Source organism: Bombus affinis, chromosome 11, assembly GCF_024516045.1.
Source record: "Bombus affinis isolate iyBomAffi1 chromosome 11, iyBomAffi1.2, whole genome shotgun sequence".
NCBI classification, from domain to species: domain Eukaryota; kingdom Metazoa; phylum Arthropoda; class Insecta; order Hymenoptera; family Apidae; genus Bombus; species Bombus affinis.
The window spans coordinates 5,282,811-5,307,632 of record NC_066354.1 but is presented as its reverse complement, the minus strand read 5'-3'; the positions used below and the strand labels follow the sequence as shown (position 1 = coordinate 5,307,632).

Here is a 24,822-nt window from a genome sequence, read left to right as displayed (position 1 = left end):
GGCAGCATCTTGTTCTTGAGTCGTGGAACGCGTCCTTTAAAATCATTTTTTTCCAAGCTGCGCGACAACCGCCTTGGAATTCAGAGATTCGCGCGGCCGAGCGGTCGACCTGCAGAATGCGGATCGACTTGGCAGAACGAGCACATTCTCGCGCGGCGAACGCATAATAGAAGGCCAAGAGAGACAGCGAGACAAGATCGAGCGAGTTTTCAGAAGGAACTCGGACAGATGTCTCTCGGTATACGTGGAGGTATTTTTTTTGTTTCAATCGTCGGAAGAAAGATTAGTTGAAGAACGAGCCACCTAAGTAGAATTCATACCGCGTGTCGTATGTACACTTCCATTCACAAGTACTAGAACACCTGGTCTCCAGAACTTTAACCAGAACGCGATCAATTCACGACGATCTGGCATTCACGCGGGACAACGATACAGAACAATTGAACAAATCTATCCGCCAGAATTCGAACAGGAACGTAATTAAGAATCACGCGAGTTCGCCCTTGCAATCTCCAACTTTGCATCTCGTGGAAAAATATTGCGAACCAGATGGTTCGGTGTAGAATCCGTATCGAAGGTTGCAACTAAATACGAAAAGACAGAGATATTGGATAGGGATGTTAACAACACGAGTGCCAGGATTGATCGAAGCAACTAGAGAAAACGAGAAAACTGCTTACGAACGAGGGTGTACGTGAGACTCGCTCGTGCGAGAAGTGCACTTCGGAAAGGTATCTCTCCTAGACCAGTTACGTTCGTTCGCTGGAATCTTCCTGTTAGAACACTGCGAAGATTCTTTAAGCGATCCAGTTAGAATTAGAGAGAAAATGGCAAGTTCGACTGTTTGCCACGAGGCAAAATTAATTTCGTTTTGCGCGGATCTACCAACTTCGCGCTGGAATCTCGCGAGCCTCGTCGGTTTCCAAATTTTCATTGTGTAATCCGGAAGCAGATTCGAGGATGTTTCGCGCGAACTCCACTGTGCACGCTAACTAGGCTAGAAATTCGGTAGCTTGCCTCGCCGTACGATTAATTCTAAACTTCTTTTCCGACTGTTTCCCCTCGGATTTCTTCCAGTCACGTTGCTTTGCTGATTCTTCTTCGAGTCATGGCCACGCCACAGGAGCCACCGAGACTAGGAGCCTGTTTTCTTTTTGCAACTCGTCTCTCTCACTCCTTCTGATTTACCTAATCTCTCTTTCAGTCGTTTATGCTCATGTAACTTTACATCGTCGGCGTTAAGAATCGTTGGCTCGTTCGTGATTCCGCGACTCGATCGGCCCCGATCGGCTCGCCAATTTACCTTATCAAACGGTGGATGCTTTCCATAGGAGGATCCTTCGGGTCTGAAAGGAAAATCCGAGCCGAATTGCCAACGACGGAAGGGAGCCGCGGCCCAGGTGACCCAGATGCGCACGCGACACGAATTCTAGGGAAAAAACGACAATAATGAGGAGACCAGACATTAACTGCAACCTCGACAATAAACACGTAAGACTGACGCGGATCGATTAGCAGGCGGGGGTAGAAGGAAGGCGAAGGAAACGGGCAGAGAAAATAGAGAAGAGAGGAAGAGGACGTAGCGAGCCGTGGATAAGAAACGTCGTATATTTTCGTGATCCATTTTCGACAAGAGAAGACACAGCGCGGATGCGCCAAGGATTAGTGAAGAAAGAAGATGTACAGAAACGTTTCTGCGAGCATCTTGCCAAACTTCTGCAGAAGCTTCTAATTCAGAAAAAGTACGGTGCAAGAGGAACCATAGAAGCCAAGAGATGTCTTTGAATCACAGATATTACGTGAGTATCGAGCATGGTTTCTTTGAAGGGTTTTCATTTTCCTCTTTTTTCCCTTTCTTTTCTTTGATTGGAAAATAGAATTAGTTTTAGTACTCTTCAATTTTTCGTTCCCTTTCAACGCTGCAACTGTACGTTCATAATTTTTGATAGATATTTTATCAACGTTCGATAACCTACTGATAGTTTAACGATAACTATGGATGAAACTTTACGTATTTTTATGTTTCTCCTTCTGATTTCCAGGTACAAGCTTTTTTACGTTTCGATCGCCGGTAATTTTAGTGTTAACGCATCTGCTTTGTTTAATAAAATTACAATTTTTAAATTTTGAATACGCAGAATAAAAAAGTATGCTAGTACAGCAAGTACTCAAAAATATAAACATGGATTTCTTCCCCAATAAAATATCCTACTTATGCCTGTATTATTCACGGTGTCTGCAAAATGGTGTCGCGGTATTAACAACGAAAACAAAAAAAGAAAAATGGAAAAATAAAAGAAACCGAAGGATGAGAGGGCCATTAGCTTGCCGACGAAAGAAAAATCGCCAGCTACTCATCCTGCTGGGCGAATCTCGAACGGGAATAAAGGAGCCGTGCTCCGATAAACGTTATTCCACTTCCGATAATATTTCTTTTTCACTGCGGAGCCCACGCTTAAGATGTTTTCACGGATTGATAGGACCGCTGTTATTTCTCCTCTTTCCGTAGGCGGAACTTTTCAGTCTTAAGAGCCCCGAAGGAGTTGCCGCCAACTGGAAAGTCGGTTACTGGGTTGATATCGTTCCAAAAGCGAAAGACAAACGCTGGCTGCCGCGGTTTAACTAAAATATTCGCTTCCGATGATGCCTCGCGGAGCCAGCCATCTTGTTAACCCAACGTACAGTTATCAGAAACCTGGTAGAAATCGACATCGATTCGCAGTTCCAAATTATCTCAATGTTTTTTCCTTTTTTACTTTAAACAGACGTCCATTGTACCAACGTATTACGATGCGAATAATAGTAGATTTTCTGGAATTATATAATCTTTTTCTCTTGTTTAGTCATTTTTCTTTCCCTTTTCTTTCTTTCTGTTAATTATCATCGTGGATTCCTTGTAACCGGAGAATCGATACACCGTGGTAACAGAGTTTTAGGATGTACGGATATCTTCGATTACGCGGTGAGATCTGTTGCTTTGTTTAGAAAGTTGTTGCTCTTAGTCAGCTACGATAAACCAACGAATCAACGGAATTGTTTGCTGTCGAATGTTATCAAGATTTCGGTCTTAGATCCGAGCGAATGACTGTTCTTGAGAAACGATGAGTTTCTATTTACTCTGCGTGATAGAACCTATGAAGCATCGAAGAAGAGATATCCGTTTCCATTAGATTCGCCGAAGCAATTATTCATACTGTTTGTATGACCATTATCCTATTTCGCTTTTATCTGAACAATTTTCCCACTATCCAGATACTGTCCTTTCCTCATTGACGATTTACTAGTTGCGAGGGGAAGATAAGAGGCGGCACAATGGATATCGAAGCACTGAATAGCAGAGATGCAACTGAGTCACAGGTTTCGTGCGGTCAAAATCATTGCTCATCGCTGAAGCCGGGAAAACAAAGGTGTAACTTATCGTCAGTCAGCAATATGCCAATTTGATCGTCGGATAAACTCGCTAGCCTGAACTTTTCCTAGACGATCGATATCCCGATACCTACTATTCCATTGTGTTTGAAAATTAAACAAGCCGAAGGATAACAGAAAACTGTTATCTCGCCGGAGCAACGTTCTAATCCTTCGAGGATCCATTGTGCCAACGAACGTGCATGAATTCCTCTTGGGCTTCTTGCGCGAGCTTCTTGTCGCTCGGCGTGTAATTTCACGATCCTGTAGTGAACGAAACGTTTGCCGAGATTACGCTTGTAGCGACACAAGACCGTACAAATTGAAGACGATTCGAGTGGTCACCGGTGATGAAAATTAGCGAAGAAGCATACGGCGATGTTACGAGGATGAAGAGAATTACCGTTGGATGTTGACTAACAACAACCCTATGAAATATCCTCTTAGTTTTCACTAAAAGTTTGTAGTGGAATTGCAGAGGATTGATAAATAGGTAACGAGAACTTGCTATTGCAATCCGTCAAATATATTTCAAATAAATTCAATAAATTATAAATAAATATAGACAATGTCCAAAGTCGCTCGTACAAACGTACAAGTGTATAATCTCTCGCAGGTAACTCGTAGATATTAATCGATAACTCGTATAACTGATTCGCTCGCGATCGCGTTCGTTTATTTATACCAGTCGGAGGAGAGTCGGAAAATTCGAATTCGTCTTTGTTCGACGATTGCACGTAGCGACGACATTGTTTTGCCCGGAGTTTATTTATTCTTACATTACGTGTATCCTAACGATCTTGATACTCCGAGGCAAAGCAACAACATGTGCCGCTACAAGTTGCATTCTATTGAATATTATAATCGGCAAATAAATTGGATATTTATGTATTTACGAGAAATGGAAACGTTTAGGATACGATATCGAAAGTAAAGTATTCGCTGTAAAATATTTAACAGGGGATGAATGAGATTTCTATTCAGATTCCTTAGATTCTATTTAGACTCGCTTAAGATCTCTTTCGGTGCGCTCGTAAAGATATGGATTTGCACGAAGGTTCGATAAAGGAAACCGTGGAAATTATATTTTATGTACTATGGCGCTTCTAATTTATCCCCCGATCACTGGATGTTCATTTTATTCGCATGAAACTCTGCATCCCACAGTGATTGACCGATCGAAAGGCAGAGATGGCAATCTTAGCATGGAATATTATGTTTTTGCATGGTGAACCATATGTGGTTTCTTTCCACGCAACGTATCAAGGAAGTGGCGCTATTATCTCGCAGAATTCTATTACACGTTCCGAGACACGCTGCGCGTCAGTGTTAAAAGCACAGTAGCGAGAGTATCGCTGATGCTTTGGAACACTTACCATCGCGTACCAGGCGATAAATTACATCCCCAAGGATCCGAGGTATCCCGCACGCATACGTGTGATCTTGTCAGAGGATCAGATCCTGGCGTAACCAAGTTAAAGCGGAACGCGTCACGGTTTCCGCTGTACTAACTGTCTCGTCGTTTGCATCGTTTTATCATACATTACCATATCGTGCTGTCCGGTGACTGCAAGAAACCCAGTCATAATAATTTTCTTCTAGGAAAGTGAAAAATCATCCTCGAATATTACTGGAACTGTCGTGAGCGAAATCGATCGCTTTATCCTTTTAGGAATCAAAGGACACCGTGCGTGAAGCTCGACGAATTTTGTTTGAACGTCGTCATCGATATAAAATATCATGGGAATTTTAAAACGCTGCAAACAGCAAAACTCTCAGCATCGAACAACAGTGAAATCTTTTAATTGCGTTCATTCGAATATATCGTCTCGTAAATTAAAAAAAGAGATTTTTATCGTGCATTTCCACTCGTCACGCGATTGTTTATTTCATCGTAGGTTTGAAGGATCGGCGCGTTAAGCACCGATTTCGAAAATAGGAAAGGGATTACAGTGCGCAAATTGGCGATCGATGGAATTAACGCGATTTAGTTTCAACGATCGGATCGATCACTCTGCTACTCATTCGCCCACCGTTTGAACTAGACCATCTTTTTCATTCGTCTTGCTTCGCACTTTTCTTGTCCTCGCGACGTTTTATAACAGTGTTAACAATATACAGACAGAATATATAGTCTTTGTTTTTGATACACCAGTGCCAGATATCAATCGTTGCTTTTCGTTAAAATAAATTTTTAACGTACTGATCCGTATAATTTTGTAGAATCTTCAAGCTCAAAATATCGCTACTACAAAATAGAAAACGAAGAGCAATTTGAAAAACACTATCGCGTTATAAACGTGAAAATTGTGTCAAAGTGTTTTAAAATATATCACACTTAATTGTATTATTAATTATTAAAGTAAGTTATTAAGTTTCAAGTATATGCATCGTATGTTTAACAAAAATTATAATTTAATTATCGAAAACATCGTTGCAATGTGCTTGCGTAGAGAACAGCATTATCCTTCGCGCGTTGCAGTGCTGTATCGTTTGCGCGTAATTCGCGTGAAGCTCCTCCGTACAGAGAAAGAGAATTCAACCTAAGAGGTTAAGGATTGATACGCGAAGCTGAAGAATGACGTATCTATTATACGTTTAAGAAAGAAAAATAGAGAGGTTGTGGTTTTATTTGAGCCGGGAGAAAAGGGAATAATATTAAAATGGAGGGAACAGGTGGAGCATGAAAAATGCGGCGAGTACCGGCGGTAAAAGTATTGCTGACGCGTTGGAAAAATCACTACCGTTTCTGGGCGAATAAATTATTGATATATGGCTACCCCTTTTCTCTTATAGCTCACCTTCTAGCCGAGTTCAAGATGTTAAAGGGGATCTCGCGCGGTTGTTCGTTTAAAGGCTGCGACCGATGGTTTCTCCGAATTGCAATATTTCCTTTTTCCCGTTTTATCGCCCAGGCTTTATTGTTTTATGGACGTTTAAATTATTCCAAAAAAAGTGGTTACCGGAATAATCAAGATATTTTCTTTGGCTATTCGAAAGTTGCAATAAGAAAGATCGAGAGATGTAAAATTTAACGATCTGGGAGCGGGAGGTAAGACTAGCTTCCCAGGGATACGACTTTCATGCTCGAAGGAAAATCTCAGAATAGATGTCTCCGAGTTATAGTGCTTTGAATAAATAGATTGGATAAATTTCTCTAGCCTCTTCCATAATCTATCAATGCCAGGCTGGTTATTACTTCTATTTATGTTACGTTATGTTGGTAATAAAAAAAAAGAATAAATAGACGCAACATGAAATTGCATTCTGAGGTCATATTAAAACGAAAATTAAATCTCAACGTGTCTAACCATTTCTTATAGAATATGATGCAGAGAGAAACCTTTGCTCTATGACATATATCTAAACGACGATCGAACTCTGGTGTCTGTAAAATTTCCTTCAGTTAGCAACTTTAAACGTCCTCTATCAGCGAGAAAACTGGTCTGCAGTTTGTTACAATTTCTTGGGACCCACCGCACTGTAACGCGTTGTAACGCGATAAATCAGAGGCTTGGGTGGGGCCCTTGGCACCCTGGCGGGCGCGCAAGAAAAACAGATTTTCTAGGCCAATGGCTTCAGAAGCAATTTTGGCGTTGCGCTTGCAATCATATCGTTAGACATCCGCTTCGGAATTCGCATAGATTTCATCGGAGAATTCGTAGCACGCTCGTCTGGCTGCCAGATATCTCGTATATAAAAGCTTTATAATATCGCCGATAAAATATAGAATTGATCTATCGTGTTGCAGAGAACGCAACACGGCCGTACAGGAAACCTGACCTAATCTAATTTTTGCTCAACCTTATGAACAGGAATCTACAGATTCGAAGTATAGAGAAATTCGCTGCGACTTCGTTTAAAAGTCGCCTCGTAATAAAGAAGAGCACAGTACGAGAGAAAAGATAAGGAGAGAAAAGAAGAAATGGATTCATTCAGAGGATGCAGTGGCCGGGTTTATTCATAGCGTCGATTCACGTGCATCGCCGAGAGGCACAAAACGCACGTGCGATCTCGTGCGATCTCTCCTTTTGCTCCTGACTGAACCATCGACCGTACTGAATCACCTCCTCTATTCGTAGACGCCTACGCGATCGTTTTCCTTGCTCGTCCGCCGGTCGGAGAATTTTTGTACGCGACCATCAAGGCCCCAGACACATCGCCAGCGCCTCGTTCGACTTCTTTTTGCCACCGCCTCGTGAATTAATCGGCTTGCTCGTTCCTAGTAATCCCTTGTTTCTCTCGGCGAACATCGACCGCCTGCCACGTCCGATCGGTGTGTTAGCCGGTTGATTAAGCAACAAATCGAGCGACAGATTTAGGTGATAACCGATTTTTAACGCGACAAGCCGTTGGATTATTCGGCGGGGAAAGTTGTTGGTTAACAGATTCGATTGCGTAATGTTCTTACGATACGCGCAATAAGATGATTGATCGTCGAATAATTGATTCGAGGCTCTCGGTAAAATTCGCTATAGCTTTATCAATTCTGTCAGAGCGAGATAAATCGTCGATCAAACGTATAATTTCTTCTTGCCATATTCGACGCACTGTGTTTTTCGCATTGTCAGAAGCGCGATTGAACGTCTGTTGGCGTTTGATTCGCGTTACGTCGACCAATTAGACCGGATGAATTACGACCAGACAGACTACGAGGTGAATTTGTTGCAGACGACACTAAGCCGAGCTTATCGTCGGGAATATGAATTTCTTCTCTGAATACTCGCGCCGTTTGTCGCATCTCGAGAGATACGAGCGAGAATTAGTCCGCTCGTGACTGCGCTGACAAAACAAGTCGCTGACATTTGTACAAGTGTACCTTCTTTCGTCATTCGCACGCGGGAATGGGTGCCAGATTGCGCGCGAGTGAAAGTGTCCTTTCCAAACATTTCTCGACGATACATACGCTGTAACGAAAAATCGAAATTGAAAAACCGAATTCTCAGAGAAGAACCGCTGAACGTACGAACGACGATTTTATCCTTTGCTCGTGGAAAATCTCGGATGATCGCAAACCGTGTGACTAGCTCGGAAAGCGGCTGCATCCATCGCGAATTCAGCCGGAAGAACTTTCGAATAATTCTACCTCTTCTAGCATTTCACGAGAAGCCTCGAAAGTTCTTCAATTTATTCAATGTCATCAGATTTCCAGGTTTCCTTAGGAGGAGACCAGCTGCGCCTCTTCGCTTCGCCGTATACAACGAGCAATGAAATCGATACGCGATACTGATTTATCTCGCGTGTTGGCCGTGCTGCGGATTAACGCTTCATTTCTTATCTGTTGGATCGAACAAAGGATACGTAGGCTCGCGGAGTAATTTATGATCGCCAGGAGCGCTTATTGCCAAGTTTGGTCGAGTTTGACCAAGTGGAATTCCAACTTCCGCCAGGAAGCAAGAAGATCCATACTCGCGATGCCATCGAGGAAATGTATCTTTAACGAGACTTTTCTCTTCCCTTCTCCTTTCCTCTTCGCTAGATCCGCAAACATCTAGAAATCCGCGCAAGTTTGTCTTCTTTCTAGCTTTTTTCCTCGATCCACCGTGGAATATTTCACTTAATTTACGATCGCAGAACTGTTCTCCAACGAGATCCAACGGAATCCTCCGCGAGTCTGCGAGCCAAGCTTCTGATAGCATTTGTTCGTGCTGAGAGCGCGTCGATTCATCCGCTTCCTTCCGAGTTTTCTCGCCAATCGAACTCGTTCTATCTCCCCCCCTGCCTTTTCCACTTAAATTCATCTCATTCAACTCCGGAAACGATAAAAAGCGCAACGAGCAATTTACGATTACGCCACGCTGCGTTTAACTGTTGGCGCGTCGAAATGCGAACTTTCGAGTAAGAGCAGGAAAATTTGGATCGAACGAAACAGCAGGATCGTGCAGTACGCTCGCTATCACGGAAGTATCATTTAGCGAGATTTTTCGAGTGGTCCGGCTGACTCGTTCGCGACGTTTCTCGTTCTCTGTCGATGTCAAGGTCGCCTATGTAGTTCGCGTCCACTCGCGTCTCAGCCTATGAAAATGAGAGATTTTGTCAGACACTTGGATCCTGAATTGCTTCACAACCTAGAACGTCAATTTTTGAATCCTGAAATCTTCGAGTTTTCGTTCTCCTCCCGCGATTTTTAATTCCGACGACATTACATTCTTTTTCTGTTCACATCGCAAACTATGAGAACGACAGACTTTGACTCGGACTTCTTTCACACCCTCGGAACGAAAATAGAGAATTTCGTGTATCTTAAAATCGTCGAATCTCCGTTCTTCTTCTGTAATTTTTAATTGCCAAGACATTTTTATTTTTTCCATATTTTTTATAATTTTGGGATTAAAATGGAATTAAAATTGTCTAAAAGCGGGAAAGTCTGGATATTTCGCAATTTTTCCAATCGATACGAGCAATCCTGAACGACGACAGGACATGAAACAGGAGGGGTGAAAGTATCGATCGCTAATAAATTAATCGTAGGCGCCGGCTAAAAAGTTCACGCATCGATCGCCTAAGACCGCGTCACGCTGATCCCCGGTGGAAATCATTAATCTTGTTAAGGAGCTGTTTCAAAGTGTGACGTGTGTTTGTAAAGCGGCCGTGCTGGGATCAACAGCCCCTCGTTTCGGTCGTGCTCGACGTCCGACGAGATTAGTCTCTGGTGAAAGAATAAATCAATCAACAGTAAATAAGAAAATTCTTGTCAAGTTTCCTCTATCGGATGACAAATCTCAACCTTTCCCCGCGAAACATGTCTCCGCGTCAATGAACTTCTGCTGACTATATCAATCCGTTCGTACCAATATTTACTCTCTTAGGTCTTTTAACCTTTTGGACCGCCACATTTCAAATATTTTTCTCGACAAGAAATTGGCCGCGATTCTAAGCAGACCAGCGACCTTCCATCGGAAAGAGAAAACTTGCCAGCAAATTTCTCTATGCTGCGTCGCGTAAAACGCGCTGTCTTTTGTAACGATTCATCGATCGAATTTTCAATAGCGTTTCATTGCCCCGGCATCTTCGTATCGCTGTTGTTTCGATCGCTTGCGCGCTAGAAATCTGGCGTCAGAGGTTTCCGATCGCCCTAATAACTTGAAGCAAATTATCCGCCGTTGATCCTCTAAACAACTTCCAAAATCACCACTCTGCAGCACACCTCGGGCCGAACCTGCACCACGACCACGTATTCCAACAGCAGACTCGCTAATCCGGCTGAAATCGAGCCTGGCACTCGTCGATTCCGGTCGAGGCTCGATTGTTTACCGAGATTAATCGATCTTGCTGGCAGTGGTGCGCGGCACAGAGCAGCGAACAAGCGAAATGAAACTCTGCGTAAATCCGCAACCGGCAGTACCAGCAGAGAGTGGCGCGTCCTCAAGTGGAGGGATGATCGCGAACGAAAGAGGGGGTTTGGGCTCGCACTGCCAAAACCCGCGACCCAGATACCGATCGACCCACCGACACACATAACCAGAGGGAGAAAGGGTGCAGTTAGAAGGCCAGACAGAGATGGAACAAGAATGAGTGAGTGAGAGAGAGAGAGAGAGAGAGAGAGAGAGAGAGCCAGCCCACTCCCTGTGTTACGTTCACTGCGTTACAGTGAGTCCTCTATCTTCTTCCTATTTCTTCACCCTCTTTCTTCAGTCGAGTTTATCCTTCTTTCGCTCATCGACTGCGACTTCTCCGCTTCTTCCTACTCATCTTCCCGGATTCTGCTTTCGATAACGCGCGTCGTCGTCCGGATTTACAGCCCTTAGTTACTCTTGCCGCTTCTCTTGTTGTATAAATTATAATTTCTTGGAGGATGATCGCCGGAGAAGGGGGTTCTGTCGTTGGAACGTTTCCTACTCAGTCGATGTTTTCGTAGAAGCGTTTATAGGAAACCTTTGTTTGTTGTATGGAATACCGATACTTCGATTCTTCAAATCGATCTCTCTATGTTAAGTCTATCTGCGCGTTCAGATTCAGTTGCTTTAACTGTCTGCACGAGAATGTGAATTTGCATCGACATCCACAGCTTAGTCGTGATTCTTCGTGACTGGTAATTCTTCAGAAAAATTGCATGGACTTGCAATTATCGTATCTTCTCATTCTCGACCACATGCTCCGATCTTTCAGCACGTAGACGAGGATCTTCCCTCTTCTTCGGTACGAATTTTACACTTTAGCTGTCCGCCGAGCAAAGTAAAATAGCGGAAAAGTTATTAGAAAGCTAGAACTCTGCTGCAACCTGCTCCCAATCCAGTCCTTAATCTTCCTTCCATTTTCACCCTCTTCTCCTTCTCCTTGCTACTTCCCGCCACTTCTTGGCCTCTTTAATTTCGACCCGGTGTCCAGCCCCACATTTCATCGCACAGCAGTGGCGTCAACTCGCGATGCAGCCTGCAAATGCCGCATTGCGTGCGCCGTGAAATCTTCCGCGCGGACACGCGCGCGTTCTATCTCGCTCTAGTGCACGCGCACGCATACTACGGACTGGATGAACGAAGAGTGCGCTTCCACCCGCGCGACAAACGCGGAAGAAGTTGATGGAACACGAGGATTCGAGCGGTGCGTGCCGCTCGAAATAGAATCGCGCGGCTCGACGCCTCGACCGCTCGAACCGGCTCTCGTCGGTCTGCCATGCAATTTCTGTGTTCGCACTTTTGTGACTCACGGCGTAGTACAAATTAAGCTTTTTTTTATTTCCTTCAGATTGAAACTTGTAACGTGACTAGAGTATCTTGTAGGTTTGACGGGACGAGGACGAGTTACACGTGACGATAATACTACGTGTAATTAGTTTGCGATGTACTATCGCGAGCTATAACTTGGGACAGATAAACGTGTTGCGGTCTTCGAATATTTTACGACTTCTTTACGCTGCTTTTTCATCGATTCGTTGGTCCTTTCTCGTAGTTTTCCATCGACGAAGAATATTTAATCTCACAGAGGCGAAAAAACGCTCTTATTAGTATGCACGATTCGTCGCTTGAATGTCATGTTGAATTTTCTTACAGATTCTTTCTGTTTGCTAAAATGGCAACAAGATGATATGGAAATTCGTGGATCACAGGGGAGATCGGATTGTCCCTTTAATTAAAGCAACGACGCTTATCCCTCGAAAATGAAATACTTCCGCAATTCTATATGTATATGTTCATGTATAAATGAAATAGAGTCCCTGCGGTGGCCAATTAGCAGATGCATTAAGCAGGCGGTCGCAAGTTACGATAATCATAAACTTGCTGGCCTAACGAGATGACTGGACAGAGTCCAGCGACGCGGACTTTTAACGCCTGCTATTCTGCTCTCGGTTAATCAGCCGTCATGGTAAACTTAACCCTTACAAGTTTGTGGGACAATCCGTTTATGCATATTACTGCTCTAAATGTAGCGCTTGGTTATAGGACTTCGTATCTTATAAAATTTAATGCCGTTACGTGCAAGATCGTGACAGGGTGAATCTGCGTTGTCGTAACCACGATGCTCCTAACTATTTCTCTCGTTACTTTCTTCCTATACTTTCGTTATATTCTCTGTGAAATACTGATTTCTGCGTCGTATAATCAGCAGGAAAGATATATCGAAGCTATAAATTAAATAAAATAAAAAGAGCGTCGAGTAGCGACAGAGCATCGATATAGCAGTTTCTGAAATTGTACGCGTTCTATGCAAGTCCCTCGAATAGGCTGGAGAAATCTTTCGTTGAATTCGAGTTTCAGAAGAATCTTGTTAGTTCCCCTTTTAATTTTCAATTGTTAAAAATTAAGACGCGGGAAACCGAAACACACAATTTCCAGTTGGCATCGTACAAGTTCGAAGAGTCTGGTTCGGTCGGTCAAGTCGTTTCGCTTCAAGTAACTTGAATTCAAGGTTGTGGTCGTACAAGTTGCTTAACTCGAACGCTTTCAATTGAAACAGCTTGAAACGTCCGTGAACCTGTTGTCTGAGTGATTTCAATTGCACGTTGTATTCGTATAACGTTTCGAACTGTTTGTTTCGATATCACACACGTTAACTACAAACTGTTGATGAATCTTACAGCTTCGCTCTCTTTCATCGACCGATGAAATTTTCGTTCTAACAAAAAGGAGCCCGTGGGATCCTCGGCGACTATTCGCAACGCAGAAAATCGAGCGTTCGTCGATGGCCAGGCACGACCACCTCTCTCAGAATCTAAAATTCCGGAGGTATCGACGTCGAATCGTCAGGGAAAACCGCAAACACGAGTTTCGTGTAGCACGAAATCGCTGACGTGATTGGTCAATGTGCCAAGATTGGACTAGGTCAGTGTTGCGGAACACGGTGAATACGTGCAACGGGACCAATGAGTTACCCTGGTGATCTACAAATGCAAGAAAAATGAAATCTCCTTGAAGCGAGATTACCTAGTTTCTCGTTAGATACGCTGATCATATCGTTCGCTGATCCTATGAAACACCAAGGAAGCTATCGTTGAAAATCTGAGCAAAAACAAAAGATCAAATGACCAGTCAGATTTCTGAAATTCGCGTAGAATTTCCCCAGATTTCCCCAAGATAAATCTCGATCTGCGACGTTCGAGCGAAATTTAGGGCACGCTTCGTAAATTTAGCTTCTTATGCACGACGTCGCGCGGATACGTGACGCTTTAAACGCGAACCTCTCTCTCTCTCTCTTTCTCTCTCTTCAGCTTTCGAGAGAAAGAAAACGCGAGACGAGGCGAACCTGCCGACGTAATCCCGCCTTAACAATCTGTCGATAATAGGCCTAGAGGGTCATCGAGCGAGAGGAAAAAAAGGAAACGAGGGATTGGCCAGGATGCCAAGATCCAGCGCAGCTGGGTCAGGACGTCGAGAGGGTTGCTCCCGTTAACGTTCGAACGACGCCGGAAAGGAACACGGCGAACAGCTGGATCCAAACCGGAGGAACGACTAGAAGTTTGCCACGTTTTCTACGTGCCACGGTTGTGTTCATAATTTTCTTCCTGTTCTCTGCAACCTCCGGTACCATCATGGCGGCGAGAATGGGAAAGTGGCCAGCTTGCCAATAACGTATTTGGCAACCGACTAGGCGCGCTGTTAATTAATTTTTTCCCTTACATTTATTCCATTCGTGAGTTGCATCTAGCGAGGAATAATCTACGAAAAGACGTTGGTCTCTCAAGTAAAATTTTGTAGGGTGGAAACTCGATTTCTTTGATGATCGTGGCTTCTGAAACTACGAAGATAAAGAGAAACTTTGTTGGTTATAGAATTTACGATATTACATTAGATCTTTTATCTTTGGAACGGTACCTTGGAGTATCGCAATTTTTCGCTTATTTTTGCTTTGCCTGTTTCTAGTTGTAAGAGACCGTAGCATTGTTATTTGCATTTTTTAATGATCTCTTGACATGGAAAGTCTAAGGCTTACTTGATGAATGCAATGGATTGTGTTGCGATACTGGAATGCGGTTATCGATCAAAGAGTGCTTAATCGAGGCGGAGCTACGAGTTGGCATATTAATTCTCGTGCTTTGATACGTGACATGATTAGGACAAATCAACTTATATCGTGTGTATCATGAAATAAAATATACTTGCGATCTAGTTAAAATGAGCGTTCGATGAGCGGAGGTCTAAGATCAATAATTATCTGCTTTCGAATCGCTCGATAAAATTACAGTTTCCTTACAGAATGTAGTCATTCTAGTTCCACGGTATTTAACAGCCAGAGTAGTGCGTTGACACTTTGTTTATTAATTTAGACTGGATACTCAATGTTCACGTACTGCCACGCTAGCCATACCGTTACTCGGCTACCTGCCATTCTATATTTATTCGTTTTACTTTTACGTAACTGTCAGTTCCAATCGAAACGATCGAACAGTAAAAAGGAACATTAGAATTTCCTGCTGAAAGCTCGTCACGGTACGCGTTTACACGACGCGAAAGGAGGAAAAATCAGGCAACGAATTAAAGCGCGAGAAACACGTTCGCGGAAACGATTTTCTTTATCCTCTTATGGCCTGATTGAATTATGCGTCAGCGGTTATCGCGGCGTTTTGTAATTGAAAGAAAAGCGATACAGAATATCGTTTCTAATTAAGATAAACAAGCAGCGTGATTCGCGATAAAGAGTGAAAGTAGTAGCCGCGATCTCTTGGTCCGACGGTTATCGACGAGTATTCGTCGATCTACGGCGAGCTCGTCGCCCGACAAATTCGACCGGATAATCACGGTGACACCGGTGAAAGTGTCCACTTTATGACTGATAACGACGACACGACGAACTGGCATACACGTGGCGATATTTTCCACCGATCGAAAGGGGAGAAAGTGCGACTATGTTGCGCGTTAATTGCAGTCGATGGAATTTTGATTTACGGCCGGCGATTGTCTGTGACATAACTGGGTTGATTAGCAGCCAGGGCGGATCGGTGACTTCAAAGATCGTCTTTAACGCTATTTTCGAATCATCTTTTTATTTAGCGCCCGGTATCGAGCAGAGCGTGGAATTTTAATATCTGCTTTTGCGCTTTGATTGATGAATCTTTGATGAAGAATCCTCTTTATCCTTTTTATTAACAAAGTTATGCAGACATTGAGTAAGACGAGCAGAAACAGCATTCGCAACTTCCTGGCGCTGCTATTCATCGAAAACTACGAAAAACGTGTAATCACGATGGATTCTGAGAGATCGTTCGATCGAATTGTCGTATCGAAAATTGTACCATGTTTCTCAATTAACGCGTAACGTTTAATTTCATTATAAGATGTTGACAGAACGAGGACATCTGGCAAAATTTCCACCATTACCTGACGACCCTACACTTTGCTTTATTCATCGGCTATAAATAACGTACCGGACTTGAAGCAACGAATGGAAAACGCGTGTCATGTAATACGAGACACGGAAGGAATATCCAAAATTACGTCGATCTACGGCTCACAAATATAGATCAGCTCTCTATTTATTATATTTCTCTATTTATTCTCTATTCATTATAAATCTTATTATATTTTTCACATAAAATTGACGATTTCTCCTTTCTTAGAGTCTATATCGATTAAACGTTTTATAACCTCGCTAGATGTCTTAGACCCTCGTTTCCATCATTCTGTAGAATTCCTGTGCAACAGAGACGTAACATTTTTCAAAAATAATATAAAAAGAACAAGGCTGGAGTGTGGGAAATCGTCCCGTAGACTCGATCAAACTTCTGCCGGAGGATCAATTAGATTAAAGGAGAACGTTAGAGAGGCGGCTGGTCGTTATCGCGTTTTCGCGACGAGGCGAGAACAAGGAAGTTCTGAAATCGTTTCGGGTCCAATTAAATCCAGACAATGTCCAGATTACCTTTCCTGAGCTCTCGTTACTCCATTTTGTTAAGAGAGCAAGAAGAAGCCGAGTTGCTTCTTGACGAGCACACCACTCTTTGATCGACTCGTTTAAACCGAGCTTGTATTCTCCCTAGTTTCTCCTTTTTCTTTTTATCATTCGTTCGATGAAAAGCAGCAAAGAACAAAATACTAACGAACGCTCGTGGCGGGGTAAACATCGGAAGAGCTGCACGCTGGGAAATAATAGAAAGCAAAAACGAGTTCGATGGAAAACGTAAAATCCGATAAATTCTGGGTGTATCCACAGCGGTTTCCCGGGTCTGCGAGCTTCGAATTTCCACGTCGGAAACGAGTGGATCGTTCAAACAGAACTAATCCACGATTCGCTCGATAATCACCGTACTGCAATCCTTTGTCCAAAAATTTTCTCCTCTTCTATCGAGCCACGTCTTTTTATAAAACGATCTTCTCAGAGGACGAAAGAAAAAGAAAAAAGTAAGACGAAGGAACAAGTAAACGCCGATAGAATTAACGAGAAATTCCAATTTAAACGAGGATCGCGAGGTTCGATCAATTTAAATCACGATATCGATCCTTTGATTCGTTGTTCTAAATACTGCTGGTTGCCGTGATAAAGTATTCAATCGACGAGGACCACAATGGCAGCCGATCCGATGATTTTTCCAATCTCGGCTGTTCGCGGGTCGCGGGTTCGCGTATTGTACCAGGCCTCTTCGCTCATTGTCCACGGAGGTCGTTATCATCTCCATTCGACGGGGAATAAGAGTCCTTTGAAAGGTTCGCCGAGGAGAAAAGGAGGCCGACGGTTGTGCGAGTAGCGAGGATGCGTCGCCAAAGTAACGAGGTCTACACAGCAGGAGGAACGGGGTTAGGCCGAGAACGTAACGACTGATTTATGGAACAATTTCCCGTAGCCCCAGACTTTATCTACCTTGAAACTTATCCACCGTGAGAGTGAGAGCGGTCTCTTAACGTTGAATCTCTCGCGAAACAACTTCTGTCTTCTGTTTTTAAACGTATTTTCTTTCGTCCGGTGACTCTTTGCGTAGGCGGGAAACCATCCCTCGGTCGAAGTGGCCACTAGCTACGTCATTGTAATTAATTGGACCGTAATAATCGTAAGGAATTGTCGTAAAACTAGGCATTTCGATTTGATTTAAGCGGTACAAAACATCTTAGAGTCAAGATGTTCCTTATGGTTATTGCTCCATAAAAAGTGAGGAAACGTGGGTTTCCCATGTTTCCCGGGGTCTTTTCTATAAGCGACCGGTGGTGGAGCGACCAACACCCGGCAAGAGTTTTCCTCTGCGACAGCTTGCTTTACTGGATCTACGACTACAGATCAGCCAATATCTCTGCACTGGGTTCACTACTTTAACTCAGTCAACATTCATTATATATCATAATATTCGTAATATTCATTAACTATATCTACTTTTGATATATATATCGAGTTATCATTAGGGTTAAGAGCGTGTAACGAATCTTCCTTTGGATTAGACATTGTTGTTATGCAATAGAGAAGATATTTACTAGTGCAAATCCACGAAACAAACGAATCCATGGTCAACGGGATAGCAAATTTTCTTCCAAAGTCTAAGTCGAACTGAATTTACTGGTCCACAATTCAAGTGTAACTCAACTTACTTGTCCACAGTACAAGTAGAACTCAACTGAACTCCCAGTCCAAGTGGAACTGCACTTATATACTCTTCTCCGTACCTCTCTGTACACCTCGGATCAATTATATTTTTAAGGAGAGCTATACAATTACTCCATACCTCTGTTAGGTAAAAACGTCCATGCCGTGACCGTGGCCACGTTCAGCGACACGTTGTGTCACTTCGAGCCTATGCCCATTGTCATAAATCACGGCACACATAATCGGATTAAATCTAGATTAAAATATATAAAGTCTAGACTAAAATATTGGAGATCTTTCCAAAAATTCCAAAAGAAAAGCTCCGATGTTCTTTCATCTCCGACGTGTATATACGCAACGTAATCATCTTGTTTACAATTGTTGTTGGAATAGAGAACGCATCATAACCTGTTACCTCAGCGTTATAAACCATTCGACTACCTCTATCATCATAAACGAAATAGGAGATCGATCAGTTTCGTAGCGTCGATTGTACATCGTAACGGGAATTTACGACTCCTGTTGACGCGCTCCTTGAGATCTCTCCGCGAATGGTCGAAAATATTTCAACTATTAAATTGACAGACGTACAAAGACCGCGGAGAAGACGGAGCAAAGATACGACGAGTTGTACCTGTCGTTTTAAAATCCGATATCTCGTCGATCGATTGCATATCGCCAAAACTGTATTTATGTTACATTTGGTTGGTTGATTCTCTTGAAAGATACTTTTGCATCAGAAATAATCGATTTCAAACCTCTCCAAAATTACCACTATCACTTAGTTGCCAACCCAATAGTTGCCATATTTTGCTCAGCTAATCTTCGTAACAGAATGAAATACAAAGGCGTGGAGGATGCAAGAGCTTTCATTAGTGGGACTTTTAGACCGATCAGACTCGGTAGCTTCGCCCTTTGCGTAATGAATAGCGCATTTCGCGATGCTGAAGTGTATGTTCACGAATATAAAGTATGCACGACGTCGATTAACCTTTGATTCAAGCAGATAATCTATTAGAGGAAAGAGGAATGCGACAGGTATACGAAAAGAGCGTACGTGCATGAGAAGAGGCTGAACGCTTTGGAATTTCGTAATTTACACGGACAGATTCGATGGATCGATTGTGTTCAACGCGACAAGTGTAAGTTGGTGTCACGTGCTGGTCGTGTTTGCACGAGCAAACGAACGAATGCATCGAGGTGGAGTCCGGTCGTGCACTTACACCGCAAATATTTCACACGGAACCTCGAATCTAGTACGATAGGCTTTGAACTTGCGAATATAGCGGGCTGGGTGTGTCTGTCAACAAGCTCCTTCAGAACGCGGTCCTGTTGGCTCGTTGGCAACTCCCCGCAGATGTATGCGGTTGCAAAACAAGATTTCCTTGTTTAAGCACCGCTGAAACGCTTCCAGCCATTCTACCGTGCAAACTGGTCCGCTTCTTTGTTATTTCGTTACGATTATTTCTCCAGAATGCAAAGTAGATGGTAACGCGCGTTTCTACGCTCGTGGACCATTTTTCGTAAGAAGCCTTTCTAACGCTTTCTAAACTCGAAGGCTTCCTGTGTGAGGCACGATATTGATAACAGTGTTTCAAAAACCAGTCGTTTGCGAGAGCTGCGAATTTTTCGATACCTGCGATTACGCGCTAGAGCCACGCACATAATTTCGCTAAAGTTGATGTTCATTTTCATCGGATGGAATCTTGAGAATATGCAGCGCTCGACTTACCATTTATTATTTTTTATTCTCGCTATAACGAATATGCAGATCGTTTTTAGAAAATTGCAATATCGCGCTCTCAAAAAAAAAAAAAAAAAAAAAGAAGAAGAAAAATGCAAAATAGAGGAAACCATAAATCGGTGATATCAGGAAGGAAATATTTTAAAGCTCGTATTCCTACAACAACAGGTGGAAGCGTATTCTGAAACGCTTACATACAAGATATACGTTACGAGTACATGCTACGGTAATCGTAGCTGCACCAAATTCTAATTAACTTTTTAATGGCAGAAATGGAAGCGCGTTGGTAATTTTCCTGCACATTCCTAGAAAGCAGGAAGTCGTAAGCGGAGGAATCCAATCGATTTTTCGCACAAAAGCCGAACTCCATTCGATCGGGATAATATTAGAATGCTGTTAGTTGTACTAATACCAGCGCGAATGGCAATAGGATGCTGGCAACGACTTTCTTCCAATAACAATTTCTATTTCGAACGAGCACCGCAGGGTTTAACCTTTTTCGCGACTTCATTTATTTCTAAATCGCTCAGTGTCAAGCTATTTCCTGGCCGAAACGAAATTTACGCCCCGAGGGAAAATGGAGTTGGCGGTGTCGCGATGTCGCTTGAAAATTTCCCCACTCACTGACTCATCCGCCGATGATTGCGTTGCCTGGCCATCGTCGGCCACAGTAAAACCAACGTGCACACCATCCCGTTGATATATCGCCTGTTTAACTGGTATCTGTTACTCGAATTCGCAAACACGATTCGGTTGTTATCGACAGAACGTAAAAGATCGTAAACATTTTGCCGGCACCGCGTCATCGTGGAATTATGGCTGATAAGTGGCGAATTAGCGCGCGAGATATCCATTGCCCGTCGTAACCGCGATCGTAGATACGCAACTGTTGCTGAAATAGCTTTAGTTTCGCAGAAATCAAGCTACGCGTCCGATAATAAAAATCGGAAGAGCAAAGTATCGAACTATAAATCGTTAACCTTGTTCCGTAAAAATTTCCAAATTTCGTCGGTTCGATTAGACTTGGATTGGCTCGTAGAGAGGTGATTTAGCCTAGTTAAATATTTCTAAATAATTCTTTCTCTGCGTCTTCTGAACATTTATCTAGCTCCACGATTCACGTTCGATTCTTCGAATAGCAGACGAATAATCTCTTACCCTGTGCATAACTTATTTAGAATCTACAAAAAAGGCCATTGTGATAACGATGCGGCAATTTATTGTTCCTGGGAATATTCTTCCTATGGCTCATATTATCGTTTAAGTAACTTGTTTCATGAATATCTTTTTGCTTATCGCTGGTACGAAGATCTCAGAATAAACGAACGAAGAAGGAAAATACGACACGACGAAGAACATAACCTTAACTAGCTATCACGGTGGAAAGATGAAAAAGAAAAATTAAGAAAAAAGATGTAAACGCGTAATGACTGCAGAACGTGTATCGCTTGGTGTATATAGAGCGTCGTATAGGGTCGCTACGAAGGTCCCGCTACAGACAATTTCAATTTATTTTCCCTTGGGCGGAACGGAAATTAAAATCGATCATTGCCCGGCCGTATCTCCGCGGGATCGTTTCCCCGTTCTCTCTTCAGCCTTTCTCCGGCCTCTGTCTTCATCTTGCTGCTATCGAGACGCCTCGAGATTGCTCGCTACCCGATGAGAAACTCACCTAAATAAATAATCGCGCTGAAATTCAATCGGCGGGTTATTCGGGTCACTCGACCTTCGTCCATCGATCGGTCCCCGTTTTACGACCGGAATCTCTCTGGAATTGCACGTCCACTTTCGTTTCTCCTGGTGGGACGCGTCTAATATCCTGGCCTCTGGGACAACGAATGTGTCGTGGACGTCGCGTGGACCTGCTTTCGCGACGAGGTTTCAGTTTCATCCGGAACGGACAAGCAGCGGGCCAGCTTTTAACGATGGTTCTCGAACTTCGTGACAGATGTTACGATCGCGCTAAACTCGGTGCACAATTTCAAGATTTCAAATCGATAGATCGCACGTTCTACGTTGTTCGTGAATTACGTGTTTGAAGCTTACGATACGCGGGAAAGAAAGATTATCGAACGGATTAATTCTTAACGAGATGGCTCGCCTCGATCCCATACTTACGACCAGCTAATTAGTTGGATTAAGTTGAAGATTAGCGTATCATATTATCGACGTTGAAAAGCAAAGCTTTCGATATTCCGCATCTACGACAAGGTTTAGGCTACACGGAAAAGAGTATAGAAATAGGTACGTGTATCCAAGAAATTTGCTGAGTTCCCGAATCTTGAAGTATGTCAAACACGATATAAAAACCCTTTGAAGTTGCAGCCCCTGGTGTCCCAATTCCAACACACACACACACACACACACACGGATAACACAGCATCCACTTGCAAGGACGAGAATTACCCAGAAACAATTAAGCGCGTTTCGATGTTCGATGATAGGCTGCTGCAGCCTAAACGATCGGAGCTCGTGCATATGCATGGCGGATCGGTGATCGGCGCCGTGTGTTTCGTCGCGAGCGATTCCTCGAATGGGGCGGACTTTCAGCGAGTAAAGAGGGAGAGGCGTTGAATAAAAATGACCGTCGAAGCCAGAATTGAACCGGAGGATCAAAGAGGATTCGCGGACAAAGCCGGGCAACGGTGTACGCGATAGAACGTCCAAATCCCCATAAAAAAAATCGATCGGCGAACACGCGTCCAGCGATAATTCGACGCCGTCCTTTAGAGCGACCTAATGGAGGACCAGCCGGCAAACTCTTTCGAATTCCAATCGGAATAGACGACTGGACGTTTCAATCGAGTTGCGGGGGAACGCCGACGATTTGCTCGGTTTTAAACGAACAGAGGCAGAGCACTAAGAACGAACAAAGAGAAGAGAGGATAAAAGGGTGGTACAGTTAGGGGAATGGGGCAGCACCGCATGACCGAATTAATTATTGGTTTTTGCAACTCTCCCCCTGGCCTTTTTGTCTCTTGGTATCGTTGCGTGATCTCTCTGTCTGTTCTTCCGTTTCCGTGCTACGATTTCTACCGCTATTTCTGTCCCTTCTTGGGGGACGAAGCAGCAGTCACGTTTAACCCGCGCAAAAAGGGCAGAACAAGGCAAAGTATCGCACAAAGCAAACGCTGTGTCCCCTCTAAGCTCGTCTAACCCTTCCATTTCGCTCTTTCATCCTTTCAGTTTCCTCCATTCTCTGTCGTCCCGATCGTTCATCGTCGTTCCACTTTGCCCTAAGCTCTCGCAGCTTTTTTTTTCTCCGTCGTTGCTCGTTCTAAGTGTCTACGTTCCTGTGGCCTCTGGTATCGGTGTAAGGGACTCCTCTGAGCCGCATTGCCTCGTTTTTCACCGCCTCTCGTCCCCTCGTGTCGACGTTGTGGCGACGATAAGACCGCCACCGAAGAAATCGTTATCACTCGCGCGGAGGAATGTAAAAAGTACATGGCCACCGTGCTGGAAGCACGAGCTGTTCTGACTGCGCGATTTTCCGCTCAGTTCTCTTAAATATAAATCACCAGCAAGCGTTTCTTCGGTGATATTAACCTTGGAACTCGGCTTCGCCGCGTCAAATATTCCCAAATGCGGAGAACTAAGCAAGCTGCTGAGTCTTCCTTTTCTTTCCCGCACGTAGAGGTGGAAAGTTCGAACGACTCGGTCGTGATGGAACATTTTTCTCGATAACTTGTCCGTCAGGTATCCGAAATGGGTTTCGCAGGAAAGTCGACCGACGTTTTCGACGCACGACTGAACAAGAATTAGCTCGTTTCGGCTCTGTTTTCTATCGTAGATCTTCCGTTCCTTCGCTACGGCTATCTATGCTGTAAATCTATCTCCTAATACGGCTAGGTATATATATATAGAGCTGCATAGGTAGCAATTTTATAAAAATAGATGAAACAATATTCTGCCTGAAAAGTTTCATTAAGAAAATACGAATTTTAACTAAAATTGTGTATACGATACGATTTGAAACAAGGGCACACGTAGATGGACAAAATGATTCTTCTTTTATCGTTGACGAATGTCCCGAGAATGTTTCGCACAAACAATTCTACTATGCAAATACTTTGAAAATATTTTTACGGTCGTCGACGATACAAATATTCGACGTACAGCAACGAACGCGGCTGAAACATATTCCGCCATTATCCTTAAAACTGTTCAATACTCGTGTGCCGTTGCTCCACTCCTGAAAACGCTATAAATTGCCCGGACGAACCACCCTTTCATCTCCGCGATCCTTTTGTTTCGCTGACTCTCGACAGAAATTTCCAGCTTTTCACCGCGAGTACGAGAGGAAGCGGGTGTTCCAACGACGGTTTGTTTTACACTTTTCCACCCCTCGATATCAACCCTCTTTTACCCTTCCGTGACCTTCCATCTTCTTCCCTAACCTCTGTTGTCCGTGCAGCCGGCTTTCCAACGAGCGGCCGACGTCGCGATCCTGGCGACCGTGCGCCGCAGTGGCCGTAAAAACGCCGCAGTGCAGAGCGCGAAGGACTTTGGAAAACGCTTTGGGGTGAGCGTGACCCAGATGCCACGAGCCTCGTCGAACGATACGCGTTAAAACACGTGTCAGATACACGGGCCGGCAGTCGACGAGGAACGCAGCCTGCAATGCGAGCCATTTTTTCTCCTCGGGTTTTAGCTTCCATTTCTTTCTTCCTCAGCCGTCCGTTTTTCTACTTTCTTTATTTTCACGAACACGCGTATTAGCGAATCGTACC

The 24,822-nt window shown here is 43.6% G+C and overlaps 2 protein-coding genes across 7 annotated transcripts in view; one reads left to right on the top strand and one right to left on the bottom strand.

Annotated features, from left to right (window-relative positions):
- Positions 1-24,822, bottom strand: part of LOC126921776 (mediator of RNA polymerase II transcription subunit 20) — a 162,883-nt gene that overhangs the window by 30,279 nt on the left and 107,782 nt on the right. The gene's annotated exons all lie outside the window — the stretch shown is intronic.
- LOC126921744 (facilitated trehalose transporter Tret1-2 homolog) overlaps positions 1-24,822 on the top strand; it is a 120,969-nt gene that overhangs the window by 14,307 nt on the left and 81,840 nt on the right. For all 3 annotated transcript variants that reach the window (XM_050733574.1, XM_050733575.1, XM_050733573.1), the window contains one exon: positions 1,332-1,799. In XM_050733574.1, the coding sequence (XP_050589531.1) occupies positions 1,776-1,799 (24 nt within the window). In that variant the 5' untranslated portion in view covers positions 1,332-1,775. The remainder of the gene's footprint in view (positions 1-1,331; positions 1,800-24,822) is intronic.